The sequence below is a fragment of the Budorcas taxicolor genome, chromosome 13 (assembly GCF_023091745.1).
Source record: "Budorcas taxicolor isolate Tak-1 chromosome 13, Takin1.1, whole genome shotgun sequence".
Taxonomy (NCBI): domain Eukaryota; kingdom Metazoa; phylum Chordata; class Mammalia; order Artiodactyla; family Bovidae; genus Budorcas; species Budorcas taxicolor.
This window is the reverse complement of record NC_068922.1, coordinates 7,638,691-7,664,778: the sequence shown is the minus strand read 5'-3', so window position 1 is coordinate 7,664,778 and position 26,088 is coordinate 7,638,691. Positions and strand designations below refer to the sequence as shown.

The following is a 26,088-nucleotide window of genomic DNA, read 5'->3' as shown; positions in this document are numbered from 1 at the left end:
TTAGACGTGCAGCTGCTCTTGGTTCGCCGCAGTCTCCACCTCTCCCCCGTAACCTGGCTTACGCACGTCTTACAGTACCCACATGGCTCAGGGGGCATCTGAGCTGGCCGCTCTTGATCTGAACGTTCTGAACAGGTTTTGTTGTTGATTGGTCACGAAGTCATGTCTGACTCTTTGTGACCCGTGACCCCATGGACTGCAGCACGCCAGGCTTCCCTGTCCTTCACCATCTCCCAGAGTTTGCTCAAACTAATGTCCATTACTCTGGGCCTTAGACGGTTGCTGAGTCATCCAGTGAGCCCCTGGTTCCCCAGGGATTCTCTTAAAGATAGAAAGGAATTTGTCCCCAGTACTCTAACCTTTCTCTTTCTGCCTCCTTCCCTTTTCCTTCCTCTCATTTCCCTTCCCTCTCATTTCTCTCAACATCTAAATGAAGATAGGGACTTCTCTGGTGGTCCAGTGGTTAAGAATTCTTGCAATGCAGGGGGTGCAAGTTCAACATTTGGTCAGAGAGCTAAGATCTCACAAGCCCCAAGCACAAAATACAAAACATGAAACAAAAGAAGCAATATTGTAACAAATTTAGTAAAGACTCTGAAAATGGTCTACATAAAAAGGTATAAAAAATAAAAAATAAATAAATAAGGGTAGCTAAAAGGAGATAGATTCAATACTTTACCACATGCCTCACACTAGGCTTTGCCCCCAGAGCAGACCATCCCCAGACTCCTGGGACTACAGGTCGATGTAGTCAGGGGAGAAGAGAGAAGAAGACAGTAGACATATACCAGCTGTTTGGAATGCACATAGACTGTCCTCAATAATTCTTACACTAGCTGGCCCTTTGAATAGGGATAGGTTCAAAGTTTAGCACCTTGAAATAGTTGTTGAACTATGCCGTCTCTAGTTATGTGCGATTTCTGTCTCACCGAGGAGTACTCTATCTGTATCTGCAATAACTACATTTCAATTATTAAATTATTAAAAATAATTACAAATGAATATGTTTAGGCAGTAAAAAGAAATTTGGAGAGTTTCCTATCAGAACTTAAGTTCCTGAGGAAATACTATGAACCTAATAAACAGTAAAATTTGAATTAAAAAAACATAGGCCAACAGTGCTTTACCATCCACAATGGCTAGATTGAAAGCCACAGAGTCTCTAAAATGTTATTTGGCCACTTACATCAACCTCCTTTGCCCAAAGCAGGTAACAAGTGTTTAGATAGACTTCTCCCTTCTGAAAAATTCCCACACATCCTTTAAGACCCAGCTCAAATATCACCACCTCTAACGACTCAGCCTGCTCGGTCCCACAGGCAGTTGAGTGTCCCTCTTCTGGGCTGCCCACAACACCATCCATCTGTTTCCACTGCAGGACTCACCACATTTGCCACGATTAAGAGGTCCCTCCTAGTGGGTCAGAGCCCACGGACCTGTCAGGCTGCCTTTAGACGTGGAAGGTGCTGTCTGGTTTGCCTCAGAATCTTTTGACTTTCACCTCCTACCTCTGCCCGACGCCTCTTGTGGAGTCACACAAAGCAATCCTTAAAGAAATGTTGAATGAAAGATTGGGAAAGAGGTTCAAGAGGGAGGGGTATTAGTATACTTATAACTGATTCACACTGTTGTATGGCAGAAAAGGCAATCATTCTCTAATTTGAAAAAAAGTAAGAAAAAGAAGATTGGAGGAAAGATGTGACTGTCATTTCCCTCTTTTCTGGTCAGAAGGGGGCTATGAAAGTGTGAAAGGAGAAAGTAGAGAGGCTCAGAATAATGCCAACTGCCTCATTAACCTGCCTTAATTCAGCTCCTATTGTGCATGTTTCAAATTTTGTGAATGATTTTGCAGCACTGTTCCTTATCATGAATTCTACTAAGACGTTACTTCGATTTTTAAATCCGTTCTAGGGCAATGCAATTGGTCTTCATGGGCTCGGTCTTCTTTACTTTTATGGGAAAGGAGTTCCCGTGGTAAGTTAAATAGTTTTATCATCTTTCATGTTTCCAGAAATTGACTAGGGTGAAATTCATGACCATTGATTAATTTAAAGGAATTAGTCTCTATTACCTGGTTCGTGGCGGTATCATATCTAATAATACAAAATAAAATAATCCAGTGAAATATTTGCCAGAGACATAGAGTAAGCTTATGACAAGAATAACAACCCTAATTAATATCTTAGAATCATAGATTCTAAGTAAACTTAGAAATCATCTAACCCAAGAGGATTTTTTTTTTGGATAGATAAATTTGTCTTCTCAGTTTAACTTTTGTCTTTTTGAGTGACCTTCCCCCAATATCTAACAAAACCTATTGTCAGTGTAGGAAAAGACATAATTTACAATGATCATGAGATAATTATTTCTTGGTAGAATCTAATATAATAATGAAATAAAATGTGTAATACTTCTGATAAAATTTTAATTAGCTTAAATCACATAGGGCACTAACTACACTCTTTAAAAAAGTGGAAGGCAATTGTTACCATGGAGTTATGCATGTACCTTTGAGTAACAAAGTGTAATTATCTTGCAGAGTTATGCAGAAGCGCTTAAATACTTTCAGAAAGCTGCAGAGAAGGGATGGCCCAATGCTCAGTTTCAGTTAGGCTTCATGTACTACTGTAAGTACTACACATGTGGCTGCTTGACTTAGGGTGGCAAAGGCATCATCAAGTCTGGCCCTTTTCTAGCACAAATCAAAGGGTTGGTGTGGATGGTGTAGACAGAACAGTCAGGCAGCAATCTGAGGAGGAATTTGAAGAAGACAAGGAAAAGTACACTATTTGGGGGAGGGGGCAATGAGGCACGACCCGAAAGGTCACCTTAAAAAGCCAAGTTTGAGCAAGTATGAAACTCACAAGAAAGGTCAAACTTGAGAGAAAGATTTGGGTGGCATCAACATATAGGTGTTAGTTAAGAGTAGCCAAGCTTCCAAAGGGAACGGAGAGAGAGTGCAAGAGGAAGGCGCGGTAGGCCACGATAAGAGATCTGGTGATCCTTGGCGCCATATTGAAAATATGGGTAAAGAAAGAGTCATCACAGGAAGACTGAAAATGCACAGTCAGAGGGATGGGGTGGGGAGGAGGTTATCTTAAGGAGGACAAGGGTTAGAAATTTCAAGAAAGAGTAAATGAATGATACTCCGCTGAAATTCAGTGAAAAGCCTGGTTCTCACTTTCCGAAAAAAAAAAAGGGCAAAGTGTCTGTGGAACTTATCAGTAAAGAGGATGTTTGTGAGGTCATCAAACTGGTTGAGAGGGAAGCCAGATACAGTGGGGTGAGGATTACATGCGAGGTGAAGAGGTAGATGGGTCCAAACATTATTGAAAGTAGTATTCCTTTAAATGGAGGAGAAAGATGAGATAATAGCATGAGGGAGATCAAGAATCAAGAGAAAGTTGTTTTTAAGGTGGTGAGAGACCTGAGTATAATTTTTTGCAGAAAAAATGAAAGCGAGTCAACCAATGGAAGTGGTTAATGGGTCACTGGGGAGATGAGATAATTGATGAAGAGGTTCTGGAAAAATTTAGGTGGCCTTTCTGATCTTACCTGACCAGTGGCAAATCTGCAAGTATCCGATCAGGTCCAGGGAGCCTCACTAGCTTTGATAAAGAGGAGGGATTTCTCATCCTCAAAACTGGAGAGATGATGAAACAAACAGTGCAGTTGTTAATCTGAGGAGAGAGGCAAGTGAGGAAAGATAACAAGAGGGCTCCTGTAGTGAGCTCAGAGGTACGGTCATTACCTGAGAACAAAGGTGGAGTGATTGAGATAGGTGATCTCAGAAAGCCTTGAAGATTTGTAATCATTTTTATAAGCACTGAGAAAGAGATTGGCCAAGACACATACCAAGAGATCCAAATATATCTGAGTATTCTGTCTCAGTCCATCCCATCAGAGGTAGAGCAAGGGCAGGAGTAGATGTATCATCAGGAAGCCAGATCTGGCCTAGAGGTCAGCTGGCATTTTCCAAAACAGTCCAGCTTCAGAGTCTGTTCTGTACATCTTGGAAGGTTGCCTGACTGAGATAGCCTGTCCTTCTAGTTTATTCCAAGTCCCAGCCCCAGGATCCATCAGTTTCCTCAAGCTTCAAAATTAGGGTAATAGTTATGGCTGATGTTTAAGTCTTGATATGCTTTTACTCGGAGAAGGCAATGGCACCCCACTGCAGTACTCTTGCCTGGAAAATCCCATGGATGGAAGAGCCTGGTGGGCTGCAGTCCATGGGGTCGTGAAGAGTCGGACACGACTGAGCGACTTCACGTTGACTTTTCACTTTCATGCATTGGAGAAGGAAATGGCAACCCACTCCAGTGTTCTTGCCTAGAGAATCCCAGGGGCAGGGGAGCCTGGTGGGCTGCCGTCTATGGGGTCGCAAGAGTCAGACACGACTGAAGCGACTCAGCAGCAGCAGCATGCTTTTACTCATTTAGTCCTCTCAACACATCCTGTGGGGTATCCCACAGTTTATAGGTGAGCAAACTGAGCCATATTGAGGTCACAAGTCTTACACGAGGTCACATGATCACACGCTCAGTGGATCTGAGATTCTAACCCAAATGATCTACTGGCAGAGCTGCTGGTCTCAGCAGCAACATGGCACTGCTTCTGAAGGCTAAGAAATGTTAGAGCTGGGAGGCAATTTCAGAACCACCTGAAGAAAACCCTTCCTCTTGCAAAGGATGTGCCCCAAGGTGCCCAAGTGGCCAAAGGAGTAATGGGAGAACCCCAACAAGAACCCCAGCTTCTGGGAGTAGCTGTTTATCCACACCAGCTCCAAATACCTCTCCTTGCTCCAAGCATGAGCCGAGTCTGAGCTGGGCCCCTTGGAGCTGGGAGTTGCCTGCCCCAAACTCGATGGTTACGTCTGGGAGGAGCTGTACCGGCCCCGTGGTATGGAAGGACGACAGTGATGGTAGCACATGTCACGGAGGGGCTTCTGGTCCTCAGAGCCTACCACTTGGTCTCCTTTCCATTAACTTCATTAACAATATGTGCCGTATTGAGGAGATACTGCCATGAGACTAGACAGTCCTTCTCCTTCAGTTCGCTGAATGGGCAGAGAACATTCATTTCCACACTCTTACTTCTAATCTAACTCAACATCCCCCCCTCCACCCCCCACCCCCGGTTCCAAATAGTGAATCGGGAGTGTAGCTTGACTTTTGCCTGACTCTTCTGAACCTATTTAAAACAGCAGGAATCACCATGACCATTACATGCATAGACTATAATGTAAAAAATATAATGTAAATAAGGGGTGGCTCAAAATGATTTTAATTTTTCAGCTGGCTCTGGAGTATGGAAGGATTATAAACTTGCCTTCAAATATTTTTACTTGGCATCTCAGAGTGGGCAGCCCCTAGCCATTTATTACCTGGCCGAGATGTACGCCACAGGAACAGGAGTGCTGCGATCATGCAGAACCGCTGTGGAGGTAAATCAGGAGCTGTTTCTGAAGTACTTTTCATTTGTCACACAGAGGAGGTGATACTGTCCTTAAATTGTGGTGCCTTTGATTTTATACATATTATTTTGTTTCTTCCAGCTGACAGTGTGAATACTGACATTTGCCAGAGAGGAAGAGCAGTGATGTAACTCAGCCTGGGAAAGGGAGGCAGAGAAATGATCCTTCCTCTCTCTTGCATTTGGCTTTTCATCAGGTTCAGAGCTCTCCGCAGAATTCAGTTAGGGGGCTCTGTTTCAGTCGTCAATCAAATTGCCAGGGCAACTTGGCACTTCTAGTGGGCTTGGGAGTTGCAGCTGCGAAATGCAAGGCTTGATTTAGCCTAGAAAATGTAGCCCGCTTCTTCCCGGAAAGCAAGGTCCTGAGGTTTTTTTGATGATTTGGATGATACTGGAGAAAGTAAATTCTTTTAGCCTGGGATATTGGTGCACTTTTCAAAAGAGTGCTTTTAGGATCTTAATGTCGTTCATTGACTTATTAAACACTTCCCCTGCACCAGTATAAATACCTCCATGTTGTAATCTAATCCCTCTGAAATTCGTTTCAAAAGCTCCCAGCTAAAAATCTGTCTTTAGATTTGCTCCTTTGCCAGCTCCCTAATGAACCGTGGGTGGCTAGCCTCCTTTGCGTGCGGAATTACGCGCTGTTCAGCTCGGCTGACAGTAGTCCCGTGCGCTCTGCACACCTCCCTCGTTCTGCCGCCCGTGCCCGCAGGCGTGTCCTCTCCTCGCTCTCTCTCCCACATCAGCTGCCCTCACAGGGCCGCAGTGCCCAGTAAGGCCCTTACAAAAACAAAAACAGAAATTGAGACGTTCTTGTCCTGCCAAATAGCCTCTAAGTCAGAAAAGTGTATTATGCAAGTTTAAAATAAGCTCAAGACAAATAAAATACACACTTATAACTTTTGTGCCTATGAAAGATATGAACTCCTCACTCTAAATAATTTTCAAAAGCCATGCTTCAGACCAAAAATCCTGGCCTGACCAGCCAGGAGGAACTAAAGACTGATGTCAGTTACCTTTTGCATGGAATTACATGTATTGGCTAACTAGTCTGCTTGATTTTTCTTTCCAAATACAGCTTTATAAAGGTGTCTGTGAACTAGGCCACTGGGCTGAGAAATTCCTGACAGCATACTTCGCTTATAAGAATGGTGATATAGATTCTTCTCTTGTTCAGTACGCACTGCTTGCAGAAATGGGGTATGAAGTAGCTCAAAGCAATTCAGCGTTCATTTTGGAATCTAGTAAGATAAGTTAAAATTCTCTGCAATTCCCTAATCATACATATGCATATTTGACTTTACTACAGGGACACCTTAAGCCTTCCTAATGGAATGTCTCCTTTTCTTTTTTTCTTTTTTTAAGAAAAGGCTAAAATTCTTGAAAAAGAGAAGATGTATCCAATGGCACTTCTCCTATGGAATCGAGCTGCCATTCAAGGTATCCGAACTTAGATAAAAATGAGCACTGCCTGGCCCCTGTCCACTATTATTCCTCTGATTTGCTACAGCTGAGCTCTTGGGCACATAGGCACAAAGGTGCAGAATATCTAGTACGTGGTATTTCAAACTGATGATAGGGTCAGTCTTTGGTTGGAGGTCATTTCCAGAAATTTCTTTTGTTATTCTCAAGGTCCCCAGTTTAGCATATGGCGGGAATTTTTCTATGGCTCTGTCTCCATGGCACCAATTCAAACAATTGTCTGAAACTTGACAGTGTTACTCAAGAAATTAGTTTTCTTGGTCTGGCTTCAGTCACTCATTTGCTGAGTTTTTTTTTTTTAACTTATCAGAGATATTATCTATCTTTCAAGGAGTTTATAGATAAAACTACTTATGGCGGTAAGACTTGCTTGATTCTTCTTTTAAAATATCACTTTGAAGATTACCACAACCTTCAGATCCTTATTGTAATGATTAGTATGGTAGCATCAGAAAAAAAAATTAATTAGCAAGATCCAACCCCCTTCCCTTCCTGGAGTTCCTAAGCCCCACTACAGGGATCACAAGTGATGAAGAAGGTAAGATAGGGTGGTGGGGAAGCAGTGGCAGGTGGCATTTGCATCACTGTGTCTCGTTCCATTCTTTCCCTAAAATCATATTGCTAAAAGCAGAGAGCTTTTGCAAAGCTGTCACTATTGGCATTTGGATATGTGAGGAACTATCTTATAGTAAGAGAGCAATTTTACTTCTAATTAATTTCTTAAAGTCACCTCATGCTAAGGTCGAATCATCCCTTTTCTCCAAGAAGTGAATGGGATAAAAAAAACAATTCTCAGTTGATGAGGCAGAAGGAAAAAGCCACCATTGTGCCTTCTCGGATTCAGCTAAGCTGCTACTACAGTGGCAAGCCATCCATGTGATTTTAGTGAGAAATTCCCGAAAAAAGAAAAGCCCATGTTTTCTAAAATTTAAAGAAGACCTTGTTTGGAGTGGAGAAACACCACCAGCAATCTCTCATCTATGGCAAATCAGCTCAATTGTACAAATACAGGTTTATCCCAAGCCATAAAATGCTGCAGAAGCTGCACCAAGGGAAAGAGACCTTGAAAACGAGAGGACATTAATATTAAACAGAATTCACCAATATAAAAATGTCAGACCACTAAAAATAATTGTGTGTCAAAAGAGAGGTCAGACATGAGTGTCCCTGAAGATGTAGGCGCTGGTGGCTGTCTCGAGGTGAGGAAATCTAGTCGAGCAAGTTAGACTTCCAGTCAGTCACTGGTGGTGCTTGCCTTCAGGAGCTGCTGTGTGTGATGAGGCTGCTGAACCATCATGATGGTGAACTGGAGGGGAAATCCCTCCACCCGTCTAGTGACCCTCTGGGAGCCTGTCAGGATTGCCACCTGCCCCCAGTCAGTCCCCTGAGTAGGGTGGAGCTGAATCCTCTGGAGAATCTGCTTGTTCACTACCTTTCATTCCTAGAGACCTCTGGGGTCCTGCTTACTGCTTGCAAAGCTCAAAAATGCAGAGTCCTCTTCTTTTGTGGTTATGGTGCAGAAGGAACCTTGGAGTCAAACGTTAAGGCAGCTTTGGGCAAAATTAGAGATGGAGCAGGTTTCTCTTTAGAGCCCAAGGGGTCTCTTGCCTCTCCAGGCCCCTCTGGGCCCCTCTTCTCGGCATCATTTCTATGAGGTCTTGCCCCCAGCTACCTGCACATTTTGAAGTACCTGGGAAGCAAAGCCTAACAACCAATATCTTTGGCAGCTTAAGAATTTTATGACGTTACTTCTAATTATAGAAAGCTAAAGGTGGTTTACATTTTAGTACAGGATTCTAGAAGGTTAAAAGAACTTCAGAACCCAAAGGAATTAATTTCAAAAATTTTTAGGCTTTGTATTAGGCCAAATGGGGAGAAAAACTTAGAAGGAGTCCTATAGCCCTTAATGATATGGACCATATCACACAAGGTTACTTACCAGTTTTCCAAGTAAGCCTAGACTGTGCATCAGGGTTGGCCGCAGTTGAAGTGGAAGTCCTGCATGAGCATTCCCTCATCTTTCCAATCAACATAGTCCTGGTGACTGAAAACACGGGCCCCAGAGACCCCCTTAGAGGTCATCCCTAATTAGCCTTCAAAAGACTGAAGTCTCACATCTTAAAAAGTCATGTGAATTATTTTTACTCTGACATGAATATTTTCATGTTTGTTGGGAATTAAGATTGTAAAATACTTAACATCTGGGAAAAACATTTTCTAAAAAAGTTCCCTACTATGTCTATCCACTCATTCCATAAATATTCATCAGGTTCCGTTCCAGTTCTGGGACTGTATTAGTGATCAAGAGTGTCAAAGTTTTCTCTCATCAAAGAGGGAGAGAAAATAAACTAGTAAACAAAATAATAATGTTACGTGCTATGAAGAAATAAAGCATGTAGATGGGACAGATAATTATTGGAGTGTAGTCTGACAAGGTGGTCAGAGAAGTGCTAGGCAGGAAGCAACATTTGCAGTGAGGTCAGAAGGATGAGGAACTCCAAACACGCCAGGCAAAGGGACTTGAAGAATCTTACAGGGATCCCGAGGCAAGGATGAGCTCGGTGTGTTGAAGGAATATGATAAAGACCAGAACATGCCAAGAAAGTGATGAAAGATAAGGATAGTCAGGGAGGTAGAAGACAGACAGGGCATCGCTTGCAGGTCAGGTCAGGAGTCTGGGTGTTATTCCAAGTGCAAAGTGAAGGCACTGGACGGTTTTCACATAGGGAATAACATGATTCAATTTTACATTTGAAAAAAATCATCTTGGCTGTTGTAATATTCCAGGATGAGACTAGATGGTAGAGGAGAGGGTAAAAAATGGGTGTGTTTTAGAGAAAGAGGACTTGCTGACGGATTTGATAATAAAAGTGAGGGGAAGGAACTGGGGATAATTCTGCTAGATTTATGGCCTGAGAAGTGGGCTGCTGGTCCTGAGAGAGGAAAGAAACTGATGATTCTGTTTGGAGGAAGAGGGAATGGGGTGTTAAGATTCTCTACCGGATGTCTTAAGTTTGAGATCCGGGTAGGGAAGTCAAGAAGGCACCTGTAAGAATCTGGAGCTTATGAGAGACAGGACTGTAAATACTGATTCAGAAATAGTGGCCATAGAGAGCCGTGGAACTAGACGAGATGACGTGGAGACAGAGTTGAGACAGAGCAGAGTTGGGGAGAGGAGGGGACGGCAGGAGAGGAGAGGAAAGAAGGGAGAGGAGCGGGAGGAAAAAAATCGGTGATAAGGCCTTAGCAGTCGGACATTTCGAAGTTAGTGGAGGAAGTCAGGCAAGAGTCTGTAAAGGAGAGGCCTATGGGGCATGAGGGAAGTCGAGAGAGGAAAGGACTTGGGCAGTTAGTCCCGGGGCTTCCAGCGTGGCTTAGCGGCCCAGTGCGATGAAGACAGGGATGTGGCCGGGGTTTTGGCTGCATGGAAGTTATCGACCACCTCGAAAGTTGCAGTCTCATGGAGGCGGGAGCAGAAGCCAGGCTGGGGTGGGTTGAAGAGTATGTGGGAGGAGAAGCTTTTGAGACAGCAAGTATAGAACACACTTTTGAAAAGGCTGAGTGTGAAGTAAACTGAGAAATGGGGCGTTGTGACAAGGAGATGCCGTGGGATGAAGAAATGGGATGCAGGGTTTGATGTCATTCACAGAAGATACCAAAGGGTGTTTGTGTGACTGATGGGACTAGAAAGGGGGAGAAGCTGGTGATGCAGGAGAGCAGAGCTTCTGCAGGAGTGAAATCTGAGAAAAGAGGGATGGGATCCAGTTGACCTACCTTCAGAAAATTAATCTAAAAGGTAAAATTAATAATGTTATATTCTGGGACTTCCCTGGTGGCGTGGTGGATAAGAATCCGCCTGCCAATGCAGGGGACACTAGATCCCTGTCTGGTCCGGAAAGATTTCGCATGCTACAGGGCAACTAAGTCCGTGCACCTCAACTATCGAGCCTGTGCTCTAGAGTCTGCGAGCTGCAGCTGCTGAGCCTGTATGCCACGACCACTGAAGCCCCTGAGAAGCAATGGCAGTGAGAAGCCCCCACTCTCCGCCCCCCGCAGACGCCCACGGCAGCAGTGGAGATGCGGCATCGCCAAAAATAAACAAAAGTATATAGCAGAGTGTACATGTAAAGACATTGTTATAATGTTTTACTCTTTAAGAACATTTGTACCACATTGTGGGAATTATCCGACAATGAAGACAGCTAGTATTGTGTGTTATATCCATAAATCATATCTAATCCTGATTATAGGATTCTAAGTGTTTTTTTTTCTTTTCTTTTCTATATAGATTATCATTAGGTTGAGTTACTAGGAACTACACCTGAATCATTTGAGTTGTTCTTCTTCTCTTTCTGGTATTTCTATCAGGCAATGCATTTGCTAGAGTGAAAATTGGAGATTACCATTACTATGGCTACGGGACCAAGAGAGACTATCAAACAGCAGCCACGCATTATAGCATCGCGGCCGACAAGTACCACAGCGCACAAGCCATGTTCAACCTGGGCTATATGTACGAACACGGTTTAGGTATCACAAAGGTAATTGTGCAGATCATCCAAACCTAGTAACAATGGCTGTACAGGAAGGAAAATTTGTAAATATTTTCCATTTCTCCGATGTCATCAATGGAGAGAAGAAGCCTTAACATTTGCTGAGCCCTCCCACAGACCAACACGTACCATGGACCCTCACATAGACTCCATAGGATCGGATTTATTTTCTCCATGAGGCCTTAGGACATAACTAACAAGTGGAAGACACCTGGACTGCGTGTGGTGTGTGAGTGTGATAAGTCATGTCCGATTCTTTGTGATGCCATGGACTGTAGGCCGCCAGTCTCCTCTGTTCATGGAATTTTCCAGGCAAGAATCTAGTGACTGACCTGATTCACAGTGAATTCACGCTTTTCCCAGCAACACTAGTGGGCTCTGCCCCCACTCCCTTCCACCTCCAGACCTCTTTCCATTAGTTTCCATTGACTCTGTAATAACCTAAATGGGAAAAGAATGTGGGAAAGATTAGATACATGTATGAATCTGTGATATGGATCACCTTGCTATGCACCTGAAACTAACACAACATTGTTAATCAACTGTACTCCAAAAGAATACAAATTAAAAAAAAATGTGTCCACTAATTCTCAAGCTCTCAGTAGTAAGGAAAAAGTGAGAATGAGGTCCCAGCTGAATACTGGGAGGTGCTTTGATCCAGAAATGTCTTTTGACACACCGCTGCATACATGACACAGCGCTGAGAGCTCTAGGAGGCCCAAGAAGATGGATCTCCATCCTTTAAAAGCTACACTTGACTTGAGGAGACGAGGCATGTTCATTAAGAAGCCGACAGTCCGGTGGGAGAAGAATATTGAGTAAATCCTGTAGTAAGTGTAAGTAAGGCAGAAGATGGCACTGGGGTCTGACAGGGTGAGGAAGGTGTATTACATATCAGTACTGAAGATCATGGCATCTGGTCTCATCACTTCATGGGAAATAGATGCGGAAACAGTGGAAACAGTGTCAGACTTTATTTTGGGGGGCTCCAAAATAACTGCAGATGGTGACTGCAGCCATGAAATTAAAATATGCTTACTCCTTGGAAGAAAAGTTATGACATAAGATAGCATATTGAAAAGAAGAGACATTGCTTTGCCAACAAAGGTCTGTCTAGTTAAGGCTATGGTTTTTCCAGTAGTCATGTATGGATGTGAGAGTTGGACTGTGAAGAAAGCTGAGCACTGAAGAATTGATGCTTTTGAACTGTGGTGTTGGAGAAGACTCTTGAGAGTCCCTTGGTCTGCAAGGAGATCCAACCAGTCCATTCTGAAGGAGATCAGCCCTGGGATTTCTTTGGAAGGAATGAGGATAAAGCTGAAACTCCAGTACTTTGGCCACCTCATGCGAAGAGTTGACTCATTGGAAAAGACTCTGATGCTGGGAGGGATTGGGGGCAGGAGAAGGGGACGACAGAGGATGAGATGGCTGGATGGCATCACTGACTCGATGGATGTGAGTCTGAGTGAACTCCGGGAGTTGATGATGGACAGGGAGGCCTGGCGTGCTGCGATTCATGGGGTCACAGAGTCGGACACGACTGAGTGACTGAACTGAACTGAATGATAATAATAGCCAGGTGTTGGTGTATTGTGTGTACCACCTCATCTAAGTCACATAACCACTCAATGAGATGCATCCTATCATTGGCCTCCATTTTTGCATCAGGAAACCACAGAGCAGGTTAAATCACAGGACTGAGTTTGCAGGGCTCATTGGTGGTGGAACCAGAATTTGAACCCAGACCTATCTGACCCCACATTTCTGGTGGGAAGAGTGGGCCCTGCATTAATGCATTTTCGATGCTTTCTTCTTCCTTCCAGTTGTGCTAGTAACTGGCAATCATTGCAGGGAATTTCCTGGCTGACAACCGCTCCCATGCCTACCGCAGCAAGGGCTTCTTGTTCAGGTGCCCACAGCCCGGTGGGAGAGGTCCTTGCCTTTCTGTGCTCCCTGCACCTGCCTTTTGCCTGATGACTCTCCATCTTCCCGGCGCCCTAAGTCGTGGAAAGACTGTCAAACCCAAATGCAGTCTGTTATCCCTGTTCTTAGCAGATGCAACTTTCCTGTGTTGATGAAATGGGGGACAGAGGGGACGGGACCAAATAGCTAAATTGGTTGATTCTTTGGATGTTATCAAACCACACTCCCTCCCTTCCAGCTGTCATCCACATCTGTACAGCGGAACAGGGATACAAGCCCTGCCCCAGGCTTTAAGGATGAAACGAATAAGCCTTTGTGAAAGGGCTTGTCGAGAAACAGTGTGTGGAATGGCTGTTATGTAGATCAGAAGAGAACTTGAAGGATTGCTAAATCAGGCTTCAATAGGATTAAAGTTTTTGCTCCTCATTCCCCATGTAAAACATAACCACACTGGTGAGAGGAGCATTGTCTGTATAGAGGATGAAGGTGACCCCACCCCGTGGGTTAGATTCAGATGAGCTCTCCTTCCCGCCTCGCCCCTTCCCCACTCCCTCTCCACCCCCCCCCACCCCCCCCCCCCCTGCCCCCCGCGAGTCGAGGAGGACTTGACCGGCCGCGGCCTCACCGCCATGAGGTCGTCTCGCCCTGATTCCCCGCAGCGGGGAGGGCGGCTCTGCCGGGACACGGGGTTGGCCATCTACACAGCCGGCCCGCCACCTCAGGAGCTTCGGTTTTCCTCCGCGGAGCCACTGCTGGGCTCTCTCCTAGGCACTTTCTTCACGATGTCAAATAGCAGTTGTTGAGACAGACATTTCATACATCTGGAAAACACTTTGAAGTTTCCCTCTAGTCACATTTTTGTTCTTTTCAGTCAGAGTTCTTGTTAAATCACGGATAGTTCATTTTGATCAGTCTCTCAGTCACACATATATTTTTTCCTACAGAAAGTCTCTACATTTAACCAAAAAAAAAAAAAAAAGGAAAAGCTGCACTTAACCTCAGACCTGGACACAGAAATTTTAGATTCAGTTAATGAGGAGACGTTGCTTTTCATCTTTATTAATTTATTTTGTTTAGTAACTAGTAAAATAATAACCAACTACCCAGAGGCCAAGTTTAATTAATCTTGCTATCTTGCTGTCAAATTAATGATGAGATATCACTTCTTCTAATTCTTAAAACAAATATGCGGATAATGAAAAGCCCAAAGCGTGTTCCAGAGACGTTTAATGAAAGCAAAGCAATTAGGAGAACAGGTAATTACGCATGTCTTTAACAAGGCTCTTCACCATCCTTTGTGTTACTTAAACCTCATGCAAACCAGTGGAAAAGGTGAGTTTAACATTTTTAATAGGATTTATCAGAGAATCAAATAGGGTTTTGGTAAACTCTGTAGTTAAGCCTTCTGGAAAAAGAAAGGTACAAATCAACTCTTGGTAAATCAATGCAAAAATATGGGTTATTTTTCTCATCCTTCTTTAGGAGCAGATTTGGGGACTAAGGTGATATAGATGAATTATCCTAATGGCTTCATTGAGAAACATCTCAACATCTCATTCTCCATTATCTGACTTCAAGTTAAGCTCACTTGGCTTAAACTGCAGACCAGGACTGACAGCACTGCTCTTGTTTTCTTGTTTGGCCATACCACATGGCATGCAGGATCTTAGTTTCCTGACCAGGGACTGAACCCAGCCCCCTGTAGTGGAAGCATGGAATCTTAACCACTGGACTGCCAGGGATGTCCCCACACCATTGTTTTGGAACACAAAATAGTACCTGGAGAGAAACTGGGAAATGACCTGAACTAATTTAGAAATATAAGCACTCAGCTCACAAGTTAATATGAAATTCCTTCTCAATTTATACTTGATTTAGAGGTACTTCAAAAATTTAACCATGAGAAAAAAACAGTTGCCCATTCTCTCCTGTCTGTTCTTTTGTCCTTATCCTGGTTCAGGCCAAAGTTTCTATTTGTTGTAAAGGCTTCTCAGGGTTCTCTCATTCTAATGTTCTTTCTTGAACTGTATGGCAGAGAAAGCTCTGTCCACCAAAGATGTGTAATCTCTGATGGAGGAAATACTCACTGCTGAGATATGGCTCCTAGTCTGAGGCTGCACTTCCCAGTTCCCGTGATACCCACGTGACTACTTTTCACTGAAGGAATGGATGTGAAAGGGAAGAGTGTAATTTCTGGGCCAAGGCTGCTAAGAAGTAGATGGAGCTTCTCCCAGAGGCTGTAGCACAGAACCACCCCAGGAAAATTTACCACCAACCAGTAACATCCACAATGGACTGTTGAATGTGTTAAACCACTGAAATGTGGGGGTTTGTTTGTTACAGATGTTAGCATTACTTCAGTTAACATACATACATCTAGTGAAGCCCCACCAGGTTATTCTTTATACTTTAACCATCTAACTCTGGTACCGTTACTCTGAGACTTAACTTCCCCCAAAGTGTGCATGCATGGACACACACACAGATATAAATATGAGCAAACGCAAAAATAAAAAAGAGTCTTACTGACTTTCTATTGCCTAATGAAGTCCAAACTTTTTACCCTGGCATTCAAAACCCTCCTTGACCTAACCTGCCTTGGTAATAATGGCTGGATATGCCACTATTTCCCTATATATCTTCTAGGCTTCTTTTCCTTTCCCCCATGCCCTTAAACTGCACCCTCCTGACTTTAGGTCATATTGCCCCATCTGCTGGAATGATCTCCTCTCACATTTTTGCCCATTGAAGACCGATCCATTTTTCAAAGAATAGCTCCAATATCATCTCCTCTATGAATCCTTCGATGAATCCCTAGATTTAAAAGATTTAAAAGATTTAGAATCCCTGATTCTAAACTTCTGTGGTACCATGCCTTGCTTTTCTTCATTCATTTACTTACTCAGATATTTATCAAGTCCTTGTTTTGTGTCCAGAAACACTGTGCGTGACTCTGGGGATACAAGAACAAGGCATCCTTCAAAGAGTTCACAGTGTGCTGTGAAGAGACACATCCATAATGAAGATCAAAGTGCAAAATGGTGTGTGTGCACACATGAGAGAGGGAGGGAGTGATAGTCGCTCAGTCGTGTCCCACTCTCTGCGACCCCAGGGACTGTAGCCTGCCAGGCTCCTTTGTCCAGGCAAGAATACTGGAGTGGGTTGCCATTTCCTTCTCCAGGGGATCTTCCCAACCCAGGGATCTTCCCAACCCAGGGATCAAACCTGGGTCTCCCGCATTGCCGGCAGACTCTTTACAGTCTGAGCCACCAGAGAAGTGGTGGCTTCTAAGTATAAAGACAGATCAACTTAAAAAGTATCAGCAGATACATGCTTGACTTTATCTTATAATCTATAGACAATAAATTAGAAAATGTAATGAATCCATAGACTTTTTCCAAAGGAATACCCGAGACAGAGGTAGCAATATAGTTGTAAATGACAATCATCAATCAGATGAAATAATTAACTTTGTATGAAAAACAATGTTCATTTCCGTGTTGCTGAACATAGTACTCTTTTTGCTAAATAAATCCTCTACTTCAAATTACTGTTCGAATGCTTTAAGAAAGGTTATGACTCTTTCTAAAAGATGTATATTTTGTCCTGTCATATTTCTGAGAGGGCCATTTTAAAATCTAACTTTAAGTTGGCTTTTCCAGAAAATAATTCTGTTCTGGTGTTTAAAGCTTCAGCTCTAACACTCAATAGGTGGTCAAACCAGACAAATGAGAAATAAAAATGCTTCATGCAATAATTACTTTTGTTTTTGACAGATCTATTTGTAGTTTATTCAGTAGATGTGGTTTTGTTTTACCTGCAGGAACCAAAAAAATGTGTTATCTTGTATGTCTAACTATAATATAGTGAAACTCTAAAGGCTAATTTCCTCTCACTTTTTGTCTTAATTTGGATAGATTTTCTAGTCAATATCTTAAAACATATATGCTTTCTTCCATTTTAGAGTATCAAAACAACAAAAAAAATAGTGAAAAAAATTCCAAAAATAAAAATAGAGTATCATGTGTTTCTTACTCTCTATGTCAAAAAAAAAAAAAATTTTAGAACAGAATCTGACAATATGATTCCTCAGCCCAAATGAATAGTTTTTTATTTTACAAACCTGTAAAATCTCAGCTCTGCCACTTACAAGTCAAATGAATTTGGATGAGTGACTTAAGCTCTCTATGTCAGTTTTTTCATCTTTAAAATGGGGTTAATATCATCTGCCCTACAGCATTGTCATAGGGTTTAAATGACACCACAACAGTGGTGGCTATTACACAGTAAATATTTAATAAGTATTAGGAGAAGGCAATGGCACCCCACTCCAGTACTCTTGCCTGGAAAATCCCATGGACAGAGGAGCCCCTCAGGCTGCAGTCCCTGGGTTTGCTGTGAGTCAGACACGACTGAGCGGCTTTGCTTTCACTTTTCACTTTCGTGCATTGGAGAAGGAAATGGCAACCCACTCCATTGTTCTTGCCTGGAGAATCCCAGGGACAGGGGAGCCTGGTGGGCTGTCGTCTCTGGGGTCGCACAGAGTCAGACACGACTGAAGTGATTTAGCAACAGCAGCCATTATTCTGCAATACTGAGCAACCATTAAAAATACAAATATTATAGACTAATATCTTAGAATGTGGTATATTGCTTGAAATATATTGTTAGCTTAAGAAAACAGAAGACAAAGTATCATACAGAGTGAAAAATTCCTTAATTAAAAATATGTATACATGACTATCATGTAAGAATTGAATCGCTAGTCTATGTCTGACGCAGGATACAGCATGCTTGGGGCTGGTGCATGGGGATGACCCAGAGAGATGTTATGGGGAGGGAGGTGGGAGGGGGGTTCATGTTTGGGAACACATGTAAGAATTAAAGATTTTAAAATTAAAAAAATAAAAAACTATAAAAAAAAATGTATACATGAGTATAAGAACACTGAAATGCTAGTAGGATGTGTGTGGAATATCAGCAGTTACCTCTGTACAGTGAGACTGTGGGTGTTTTCCCCTCATTTGTTCACCTCTATATTTTCAAAGTTTCCACTAATTTAACATATTTATAATAAGAAAATAAGAATGGATTGTTAAAGAAACTGTCTCTGTCCCAGTATAAGAAATTTTTGATGACACCCAAAGATTCTGGGCTGGAAAGCCCCTGCATCATGTGATTGAACAATTTTCATAACCCAGATATTTTATTGCTGGAGAATTCTGTACCTTTGAGTTGTGAGCAACTTTTGAACATGTGAGCATTGAACAGGACTTCAGCACACCTGACATTATAGTCAAAAACCTGTAAGAAGTCTACAGATAGGTTTACATAATCTCCTAATCAGATAATTTAAAGCAAAATAAACTCAAATGTACCACAGAAAAGTTAAACCTAAGAGGACTAGATGTGCAATGGACATATTTAATGAACCTTGGGAATCACCAAAGCACTGTTCATCAAGGGGAATTTTTGTGTGGAAATGATATTGATTTTATTTTTTTTTTTTACTAAATAAGATCAAAGAACAAGGAGTCTTTTCCAGAGTCTAGTAATAAAATTTTCTTTCTATGAGTTGCCCTAATTAGTCAGAAACATTCAGGATTTTCTTTCTCTGGTAATTTTAAAGAAAGACTTTCCTATCTCATCCTACCCCCTCTGCCAATGGTGAGGCTGCCTTGGCCAGGAGCCAGCTCATCCCTCTTGAATGGTACTTCTTTGCTATTTTTTATTTATAAGCCAAGTGACTCACTTGTGATATTTGTACCCCAAGAAATGAATTAATAACTCTTGCTGGCTTTAAATAAGAAGGAATGCCTGAGATATTGACACAGGCTGCCTTTTTCCGAACGCCCCATTCAAGTTAATATGCCTGTCACGTGTGGGAGTGACACCACTGTTATCATCTGTGGGGTGTTTTCAAATGAACAGCCACTGAATTTGTTGGAATTAGAGACACAAATTAGAGTTTTTACAACATCCATTTTCTCTGTTGCCAGAAAGATTTGTTCTGAACAGTCTCCTGAATTTTAAGTATTTTAAGCAGGCCTTATTCCTCTTTCTCAAACATAAATTTACCAGTCCACAAAACTTTGGAAAAATTTAAGAAATGACAAGCAGAACACAGCTGAGAGGACACCACCCAAGAAATGTGTTTAGCCGAGGCTTCAGGATTCACAACTATTAAGGCCTGTGTAATGGGAGTCTGGGAGAAGGCAATGGCACCCCACTCCAGTACTCATGCCTGGAAAATCCCATGGATGGGGAGCCTGGTAGGCTGCAGTCCATGGGGTCGAGAAGAGTCGGACACGACTGAGCGACTTCACTTTCATTTTTCACTTTCCTGCATTGGAGAAGGCAATGGCAGCCCACTCCAGTGTTCTTGCCTGGAGAATCCCAGGGTTGGTGGGGCCTGGCGGGCTGCCGTCTATGGGGTCGCACAGAGTCGGACACGACTGACGGGACTCAGCAGCAGCAGCAGCAATGGGAGTCTGGGAGATGGAGGGGAGACAGAGACTTACAAGACGACTGCAGTTAGTGAAAAGCTCTTCTCCTTCCCCTTCTTTTGAAAATAATCCACAGGCACCCAGGCAGAGTAGACCTTTAAAAGAGTAGACCTTTACATTCTACTTAGACTTTCATTATTCTGTTTGGGGAAACAAAACAACTACAAAGCAAGCAAAAAACAAGCCGTAAGTAGGTGAAAATGAAACAGAACCACATTTTGATCTGTCATGGCCTAATTTAATGGGAAGAAATGTTCCTAAAAATATAGTATGTCATTCATGGAATCAAATTCCAGCCTGAGAGCCAAAGTAGTTTATTCACTCACTTCTCATTTATTCACTTATTTGATGTGTTATCAAAGACTTACCATGTATTCGACACTTCATTAGGCACTGGGAATTCAGGGGCAAACGGGCAGTTCAAAACCTCGTCTTCAAGGACCTGGAGACAATGAATTAACAAATCCCAAAGCTTCAAGTATGATAAGTACATGAAGAGAAGTAGGAAGTTTAAATACTTATCACTGTGGAGATTCCTTAAAAAATTGCAAATAGAACTACCTTATGACCCAGCAATCCCACTGCTGGGCATACACACCAAGGAAACCAGAATTGAAAGAGACACATGTACCCCAATGTTCATCGCAGCACTGTTTATAATAGCCAGGACATGGAAACAACCTAGATGTCCATCAGCAGATGAATGGATAAGAAAGCTGTGGTACATATACACAATGGAATATTACTCAGCCGTTAAAAAGAATTCATTTGAATCAGTTCTGATGAGATGGATGAAACTGGAGCCGATTATACAGAGTGAAGTAAGCCAGAAAGAAAAACACCAATACAGTATACTAACACATATATATGGAATTTAGAAAGATGGCAATGACGACCCTGTATGCAAGACAGCAAAAAAGACACAGATGTGTATAACAGACTTTTGGACTCAGAGGGAGAGGGAGAGGGTGGGATGATTTGGGAGAATGGCATTCTAACATGTATACTATCATGTAAGAATCGAATCGCCAGTCTATGTCTGACGCAGGATACAGCATGCTTGGGGCTGGTGCATGGGGATGACCCAGAGAGATGTTATGGGGAGGGAGGTGGGAGGGGGGTTCATGTTTGGGAACACATGTAAGAATTAAAGATTTTAAAATTAAAAAAAAAAGAAACTTATCACTGTCCATATTGCCATTTGCTTTGGGAGCTGTATTATTAGCATCTGTCCTCCTGCCCCTTTAATTGGAATCATAGCTCTGGTTCAGTGATACTAAGAAAGCTCTTTGGAGACTCTGTTGATTTTCTACGGCTGCTGTTAACAGATTACCACAAACTCAATGCCTTAAAACCACACACATTGGTCTCACTGTTTCTGTAGGTGAGAAGTCTAGGTGAGCTCGACTGGGACCTCTGCATAGGGTCTGCAGGCCTGAAATCAAAGCTGTGGTCCTTACAGAGGACTCTGGGGAAGAATCTGCTTCCACACTTGTTCAGATCACTGTCCAAATTCAGTCTCTTGTGTTTATAGGACTGGGGGCCCCACTTCCTTGCTGGCTGTCCACTTTCCTTCTCCTGTTCAGGGGGCCCTTCCAGCAACAGGAAATTGAGTCCTTCCCATGCCTAGAACGTCTGACTTCTCCTCTGCCACGTCTCTCTGCCTTTCTCTTCTGCTCTGTGAGAAAACTCAGTGTTTAAGGGCTCATGTGATTACACTGAGTCCACCAGGTGCTTCAGGACAATCTCCCTATCTTAACATTTGAAACCTTATTTATATTTGCAAAATTTACTCTGCCCTTGTAACATAACATTTTTAACATTTGTTTTTTAAAAATTTTAATGGACTTTAGCAATCTTGTTTTTACGTTTTATCTTTTTAAAATTAATTATTTGCATCTTAGCTGTGATATGCAAACTCTTAGTTGCAGCATGTGGGATCTCGTAGCCCAGCCAGGGGTTGAACCGAGGCCCCCTGTGTTGGGAGCTCCGAGTTGAGTCTTAGCTACCGGACCACCAGGGAAGCTGGTGGTTCCAAGGATTAAGGCATGAACATCCTGGGGTAGGGGGTAGTGGGGAAAGCATTCAGACCTACCAAAGATAAATTTCAAACAGTGGCTTTCACTTAATTACTCCTAAAGAATCTGCACCTAATAAGTATGGGCTGTTCTATTTCCAGGACATTCACTTGGCCAGGAGATTATACGACATGGCTGCTCAAACAAGTCCGGACGCTCACATACCAGTGTTCTTGGCCCTCATGAAACTGGAAACTGTGCATTTGCTCCAAGATATCCTGTTTTTTAATGTAAGTTTGTCTCAATTAGGTCCCAAATCTCTGGAAACTCCGATGAGCAACTCTTGGGCAGAGGGATGGGCGGAGATGATGTTCTGAATAAAGTGGGAGGCTCGGGTTTATTTTTGACAGAATGTCTCTCGCCTGTAGTTTACAATGAGATGGAAGTGGACGGTACTGGACAACACCATTGGACCATGCTGGGATTTATTTGTAATTGGCCTAATTGTTGCTGTGCTGATCTTCTTGCTTAGAAATCGCTACGGGTAGGATCTGGACCATGGGAAAACCTGCTCACAGAACCAGTCCACTGCAAGTTACCTTCACTAAATAAAAAATTTCCCCATCAGACTCAGGGGCCTGCTGCTGACTTCTTATACGGGCCTTGAGGGAAAATGGACAAAGACTGGGACCTGTCCTCTAAGAAACCATTTCAGACCTCCTGCTTAGTTGAGGTGACTCCTTGTGGGGAGAGGTTTGTTGGAGACTCATCAGCTAAGATTCCCTTACAAACTTCTCGTCTTGGAGTGCTCTAGTCCCGTGTGTTAGTTGCTCAGTTGTGCCTGACTCTTTGTGACCCCATGGACTGTAGCCCATCAGGCTCCTCGGTCTACGGGATTTTCCAGGCAAGGATACTGGAGTGGCTTGCCATTTCTTTCTCCAGGCTCTAGTCCTGAGTTAGGGATAAAAATCACCCATTTTCAAGTGGTTGTGACAACCTGTCCCCTTTCTAGAGGACAAATGGGTTTGTTTCTTGGCTCCTGCAAACATACTGAACTTGGGAGAAGGGAGAGTTTGGGGAGGGCGAGAACACAGATCCCTCAGAATTTGAGAAAGGCAAAAATTACAAACAGACTGTTATCTTGAGGGAATGACCTGGTGAACCACAGTCTATCTCTGATGAGCCAAAGTTTCTCATGGCGTTGCTGTGCCTAGGGACTGACTCAGCCTCCTCACCGGGGTCTTTCTGTCTGAGCTCCCTTAGCAGCCATGTAGTGAACAGCACCGTCTGGGGTCTGTCCAGCATTGTATCCCTCTCTTCCTTTCCTCACTGGAACCCTGGGGACTCCCCTGCAGAGTAATCACAGTGGGTAATGGTGCAAGCCTCCAAGGACAGAAGGTAAAGGGCCTGGCTCTTTGTCTCCCCTGATGGATGAGGCAGGGTTGGGGCCCAGGGCTGGGGCAGAAGTCAAGGGCCAGGCTTAAATCTCACTCTCACTGAGCCTCAGTTTCCTGATCTGCAAAATGAAAAGATTGATCTTTTCATGTTTTTCCCTTGGGATAAAGCTACCCACTCCAGTATTCTGGCCTGGAGAATTCCATGGACTGTCCATGGGGTCGCAAAGAGTCAGACACGACTGAATGACTTTTTCACTTTTTCAAGATCTTAGGGAGCTGGTATGAAGATTAACGGGATAATGTGTGTAAAGGAATTATCACAGCATCTGGCATCTAGAATGAATTTCCATAAATGACAACTTTTAATATTCTCTAAAAGCTCATGGGAGATGGAACACGGGGACAGTTGAGGTAATAACAATCAGTGTGGTTTCAGTACCCAGAGATAGTTCTCCAGCCAAAATGCTGGGTGTTTAGGCAGGAAAAGATTGTACTTGCCTACTTGAAAGCCCAAACTAGAGACAGGAAGAGAGTTAATTGCTAATGTCGATCATAATCAGAAAGAAGAGAGCAATGGACTTGGAACCAAACACCCTGTGTTTGAGGTCCAGCTTTGCCCGTTAGTAGCTCTGTGACTTTGGGTGTAGTTTCTCCAAACCTCAATCTTTCCTCCATCAAATGGGATTAACTCCTACCTAACTGGAGATTTGTGAGATTTCAATAAGCCTAACTTCACAGATGCTTTGTAAACATTGTATATCCACATGCCAGCCATAGTCTTTCCTTAGCCATTAACTATCCAGGCCTGTCTGAGGTCCAAGTATTTAGAATTTCCTGCACACATTCCTTGACTTACTAGAGAGTTCCATTTCCAAAGGAACAATAAAAGCCTAATTTAAAAGCCAAATGTGAAAGGAAGGAGCAGGCAACATCCAAAGCTCAGGTCAGGGGCTAATGCATAGGCTAGCTGTGCAGTTCTATCTCACAGGTGTCTGGAATGCAAGCACATCAGAGATGGGATAAATGCAAAGAGGGGAGTGTAGAGTCGGTGAGCCCTGGCTCCAAGACCAGCTGAAGAATGAACTCCTTCGAGGTGGAGCTTGTGAGAATCGCTGCAGATGGGGCAGAAAGGAGGACGACTTGGCGGTGAGCTGTGTCGAGTGAACACTGCCTGAACCCTAGGAGTGGGACCAGGGTGAGCTCATCACTTCCCTGTTTCAGCTCATTGCTCCAAGTGAACACGAGCCAAAGGCTCTGAGAGCAAGCATGGTTGAGGGTGTTTGAATCATTCAAACGTCTGTTTCTGGGCTTTTCCTCCAGAGCCGGGGCTGTAGCAGCTCCCTCGCCCACACCTGGGCGGCCATGTGGTGACTGACCACCGAGCTCCACACAGGGCCTTCCCGCACGTGTCTCAGTCAGAGGACTTTTGGTAGCAAGAAAAGATGCTGTGTCAGCTTCCCTGTGGCCTGTGGCCAGTCCAGCTGCACGTGAGCCCTGTGAGGGCAAGGGATCGGCCTTCTCATCCCTGAGTACCCAGGGCTCCACATACAGAAGGTCCTCAGACAGCACTGGGTGACCAACTTGTCCACAACCCCCTTCCTCACTCCCAGCCCGGGCCAGCTCACCCCCTTCTCTCAGCACAAGCCTGGCACGAAGTGCACAGTGACTCATGTTTTTATATCCAGCACAGTAGCTGGTCCTTCAGAGTTCCCAGCTACAACACAAGGGAGGTTACAATGGCGTTTATCTGTGATTCATAGTTTTCTTGCCTTAGGAAAGCTGATGCTCTATAACTTTCAAAACTCCCAAGGCTGAATTAAACGAAAATCTCTGGGGGTGGGAGCTAGGCAGCAGAGCCTAGGTCGAGGTCTACTGTAACCCACAACATGGAAGTGTGCTCTAAACAGATTCAGTGTAAGGCGCTGACTCTGGGTTTCGCTAAAGACTCGGTGCTTGGATGGAGAGCTGTGCTGGGGACGTTCACAAATGCACCTCCAGCCGGGTGGGTGCGATGGCTGGGCCTTGGCTCTGCTGGGGTTGTGTGAATGACCAGCCCTGCCTCAGGTTGCTGGACAAGACTCAGGAACATCTTTGTTCCAGACCTGTCTCTCCAGGGCCAGCTAGTGACCTCAGGCAAATGAGTCTCTCTGTGGGACTCAGTTTCCTCTACTGCAAACCAAGAAGACTTCTCTAATGTCTTACAGCGCCAAAGTTTTATAATTCCAATCCAGACTCTCAGTATAACATTAAGATCTATACCAGAAAACGTCTTAAAATCTTTCCATATGTGGCAAGAATAATTTTTTAGGCTGTGAGATTACTTTAATTCTTAGCTTTCTTTTTTTCCCCTGCCACCTAATTAATTTCATTCAGCATTTGTGCCTGTGATTTGATATGCAAACATTATTTTGTGGTGTGTGCTTATGTGAAATGATTTATCCTAATTTGTGTTTTATTAATCAGAAAATAATTTCTAGGTGTAAAGTGCTTCTGAAAAAAGGAATATTCAATCTTCACCTAATAGAATATTTGAGCAAATCTCTTATATTTCAGGTTTGGATTTTGCCATAGACGCAAAACAGCTGTCTGAGGTCCTATGACATTTTTTTTAAAAAAAGGAATAATGACTTTAAGCAGTATCTGTTTATTAATCAGTCTTTTTGTATGAGCAAGAGGAAATTTTATGTAAGACAAATGGTAAGCTATTCAACATCATAATAGCTGTCAATAATTT

General features: G+C 43.3%; 1 protein-coding gene across 1 annotated transcript in view; it reads left to right on the top strand.

The window, feature by feature from the left end:
• Nucleotides 1–22,505, top strand: part of SEL1L2 (SEL1L2 adaptor subunit of ERAD E3 ligase) — a 91,063-nt gene extending 68,558 nt beyond the window's left edge. The window contains exons 12-19 of the mRNA XM_052651129.1: nt 1,912–1,974; nt 2,540–2,627; nt 5,295–5,443; nt 6,554–6,719; nt 6,841–6,915; nt 11,326–11,498; nt 22,119–22,247; nt 22,386–22,505. Of these exons, the coding sequence (XP_052507089.1) occupies nt 1,912–1,974; nt 2,540–2,627; nt 5,295–5,443; nt 6,554–6,719; nt 6,841–6,915; nt 11,326–11,498; nt 22,119–22,247; nt 22,386–22,505 (963 nt within the window). The remainder of the gene's footprint in view (nt 1–1,911; nt 1,975–2,539; nt 2,628–5,294; nt 5,444–6,553; nt 6,720–6,840; nt 6,916–11,325; nt 11,499–22,118; nt 22,248–22,385) is intronic.
• The last annotated feature ends 3,583 nt before the right edge of the window (nt 22,506–26,088 follow it).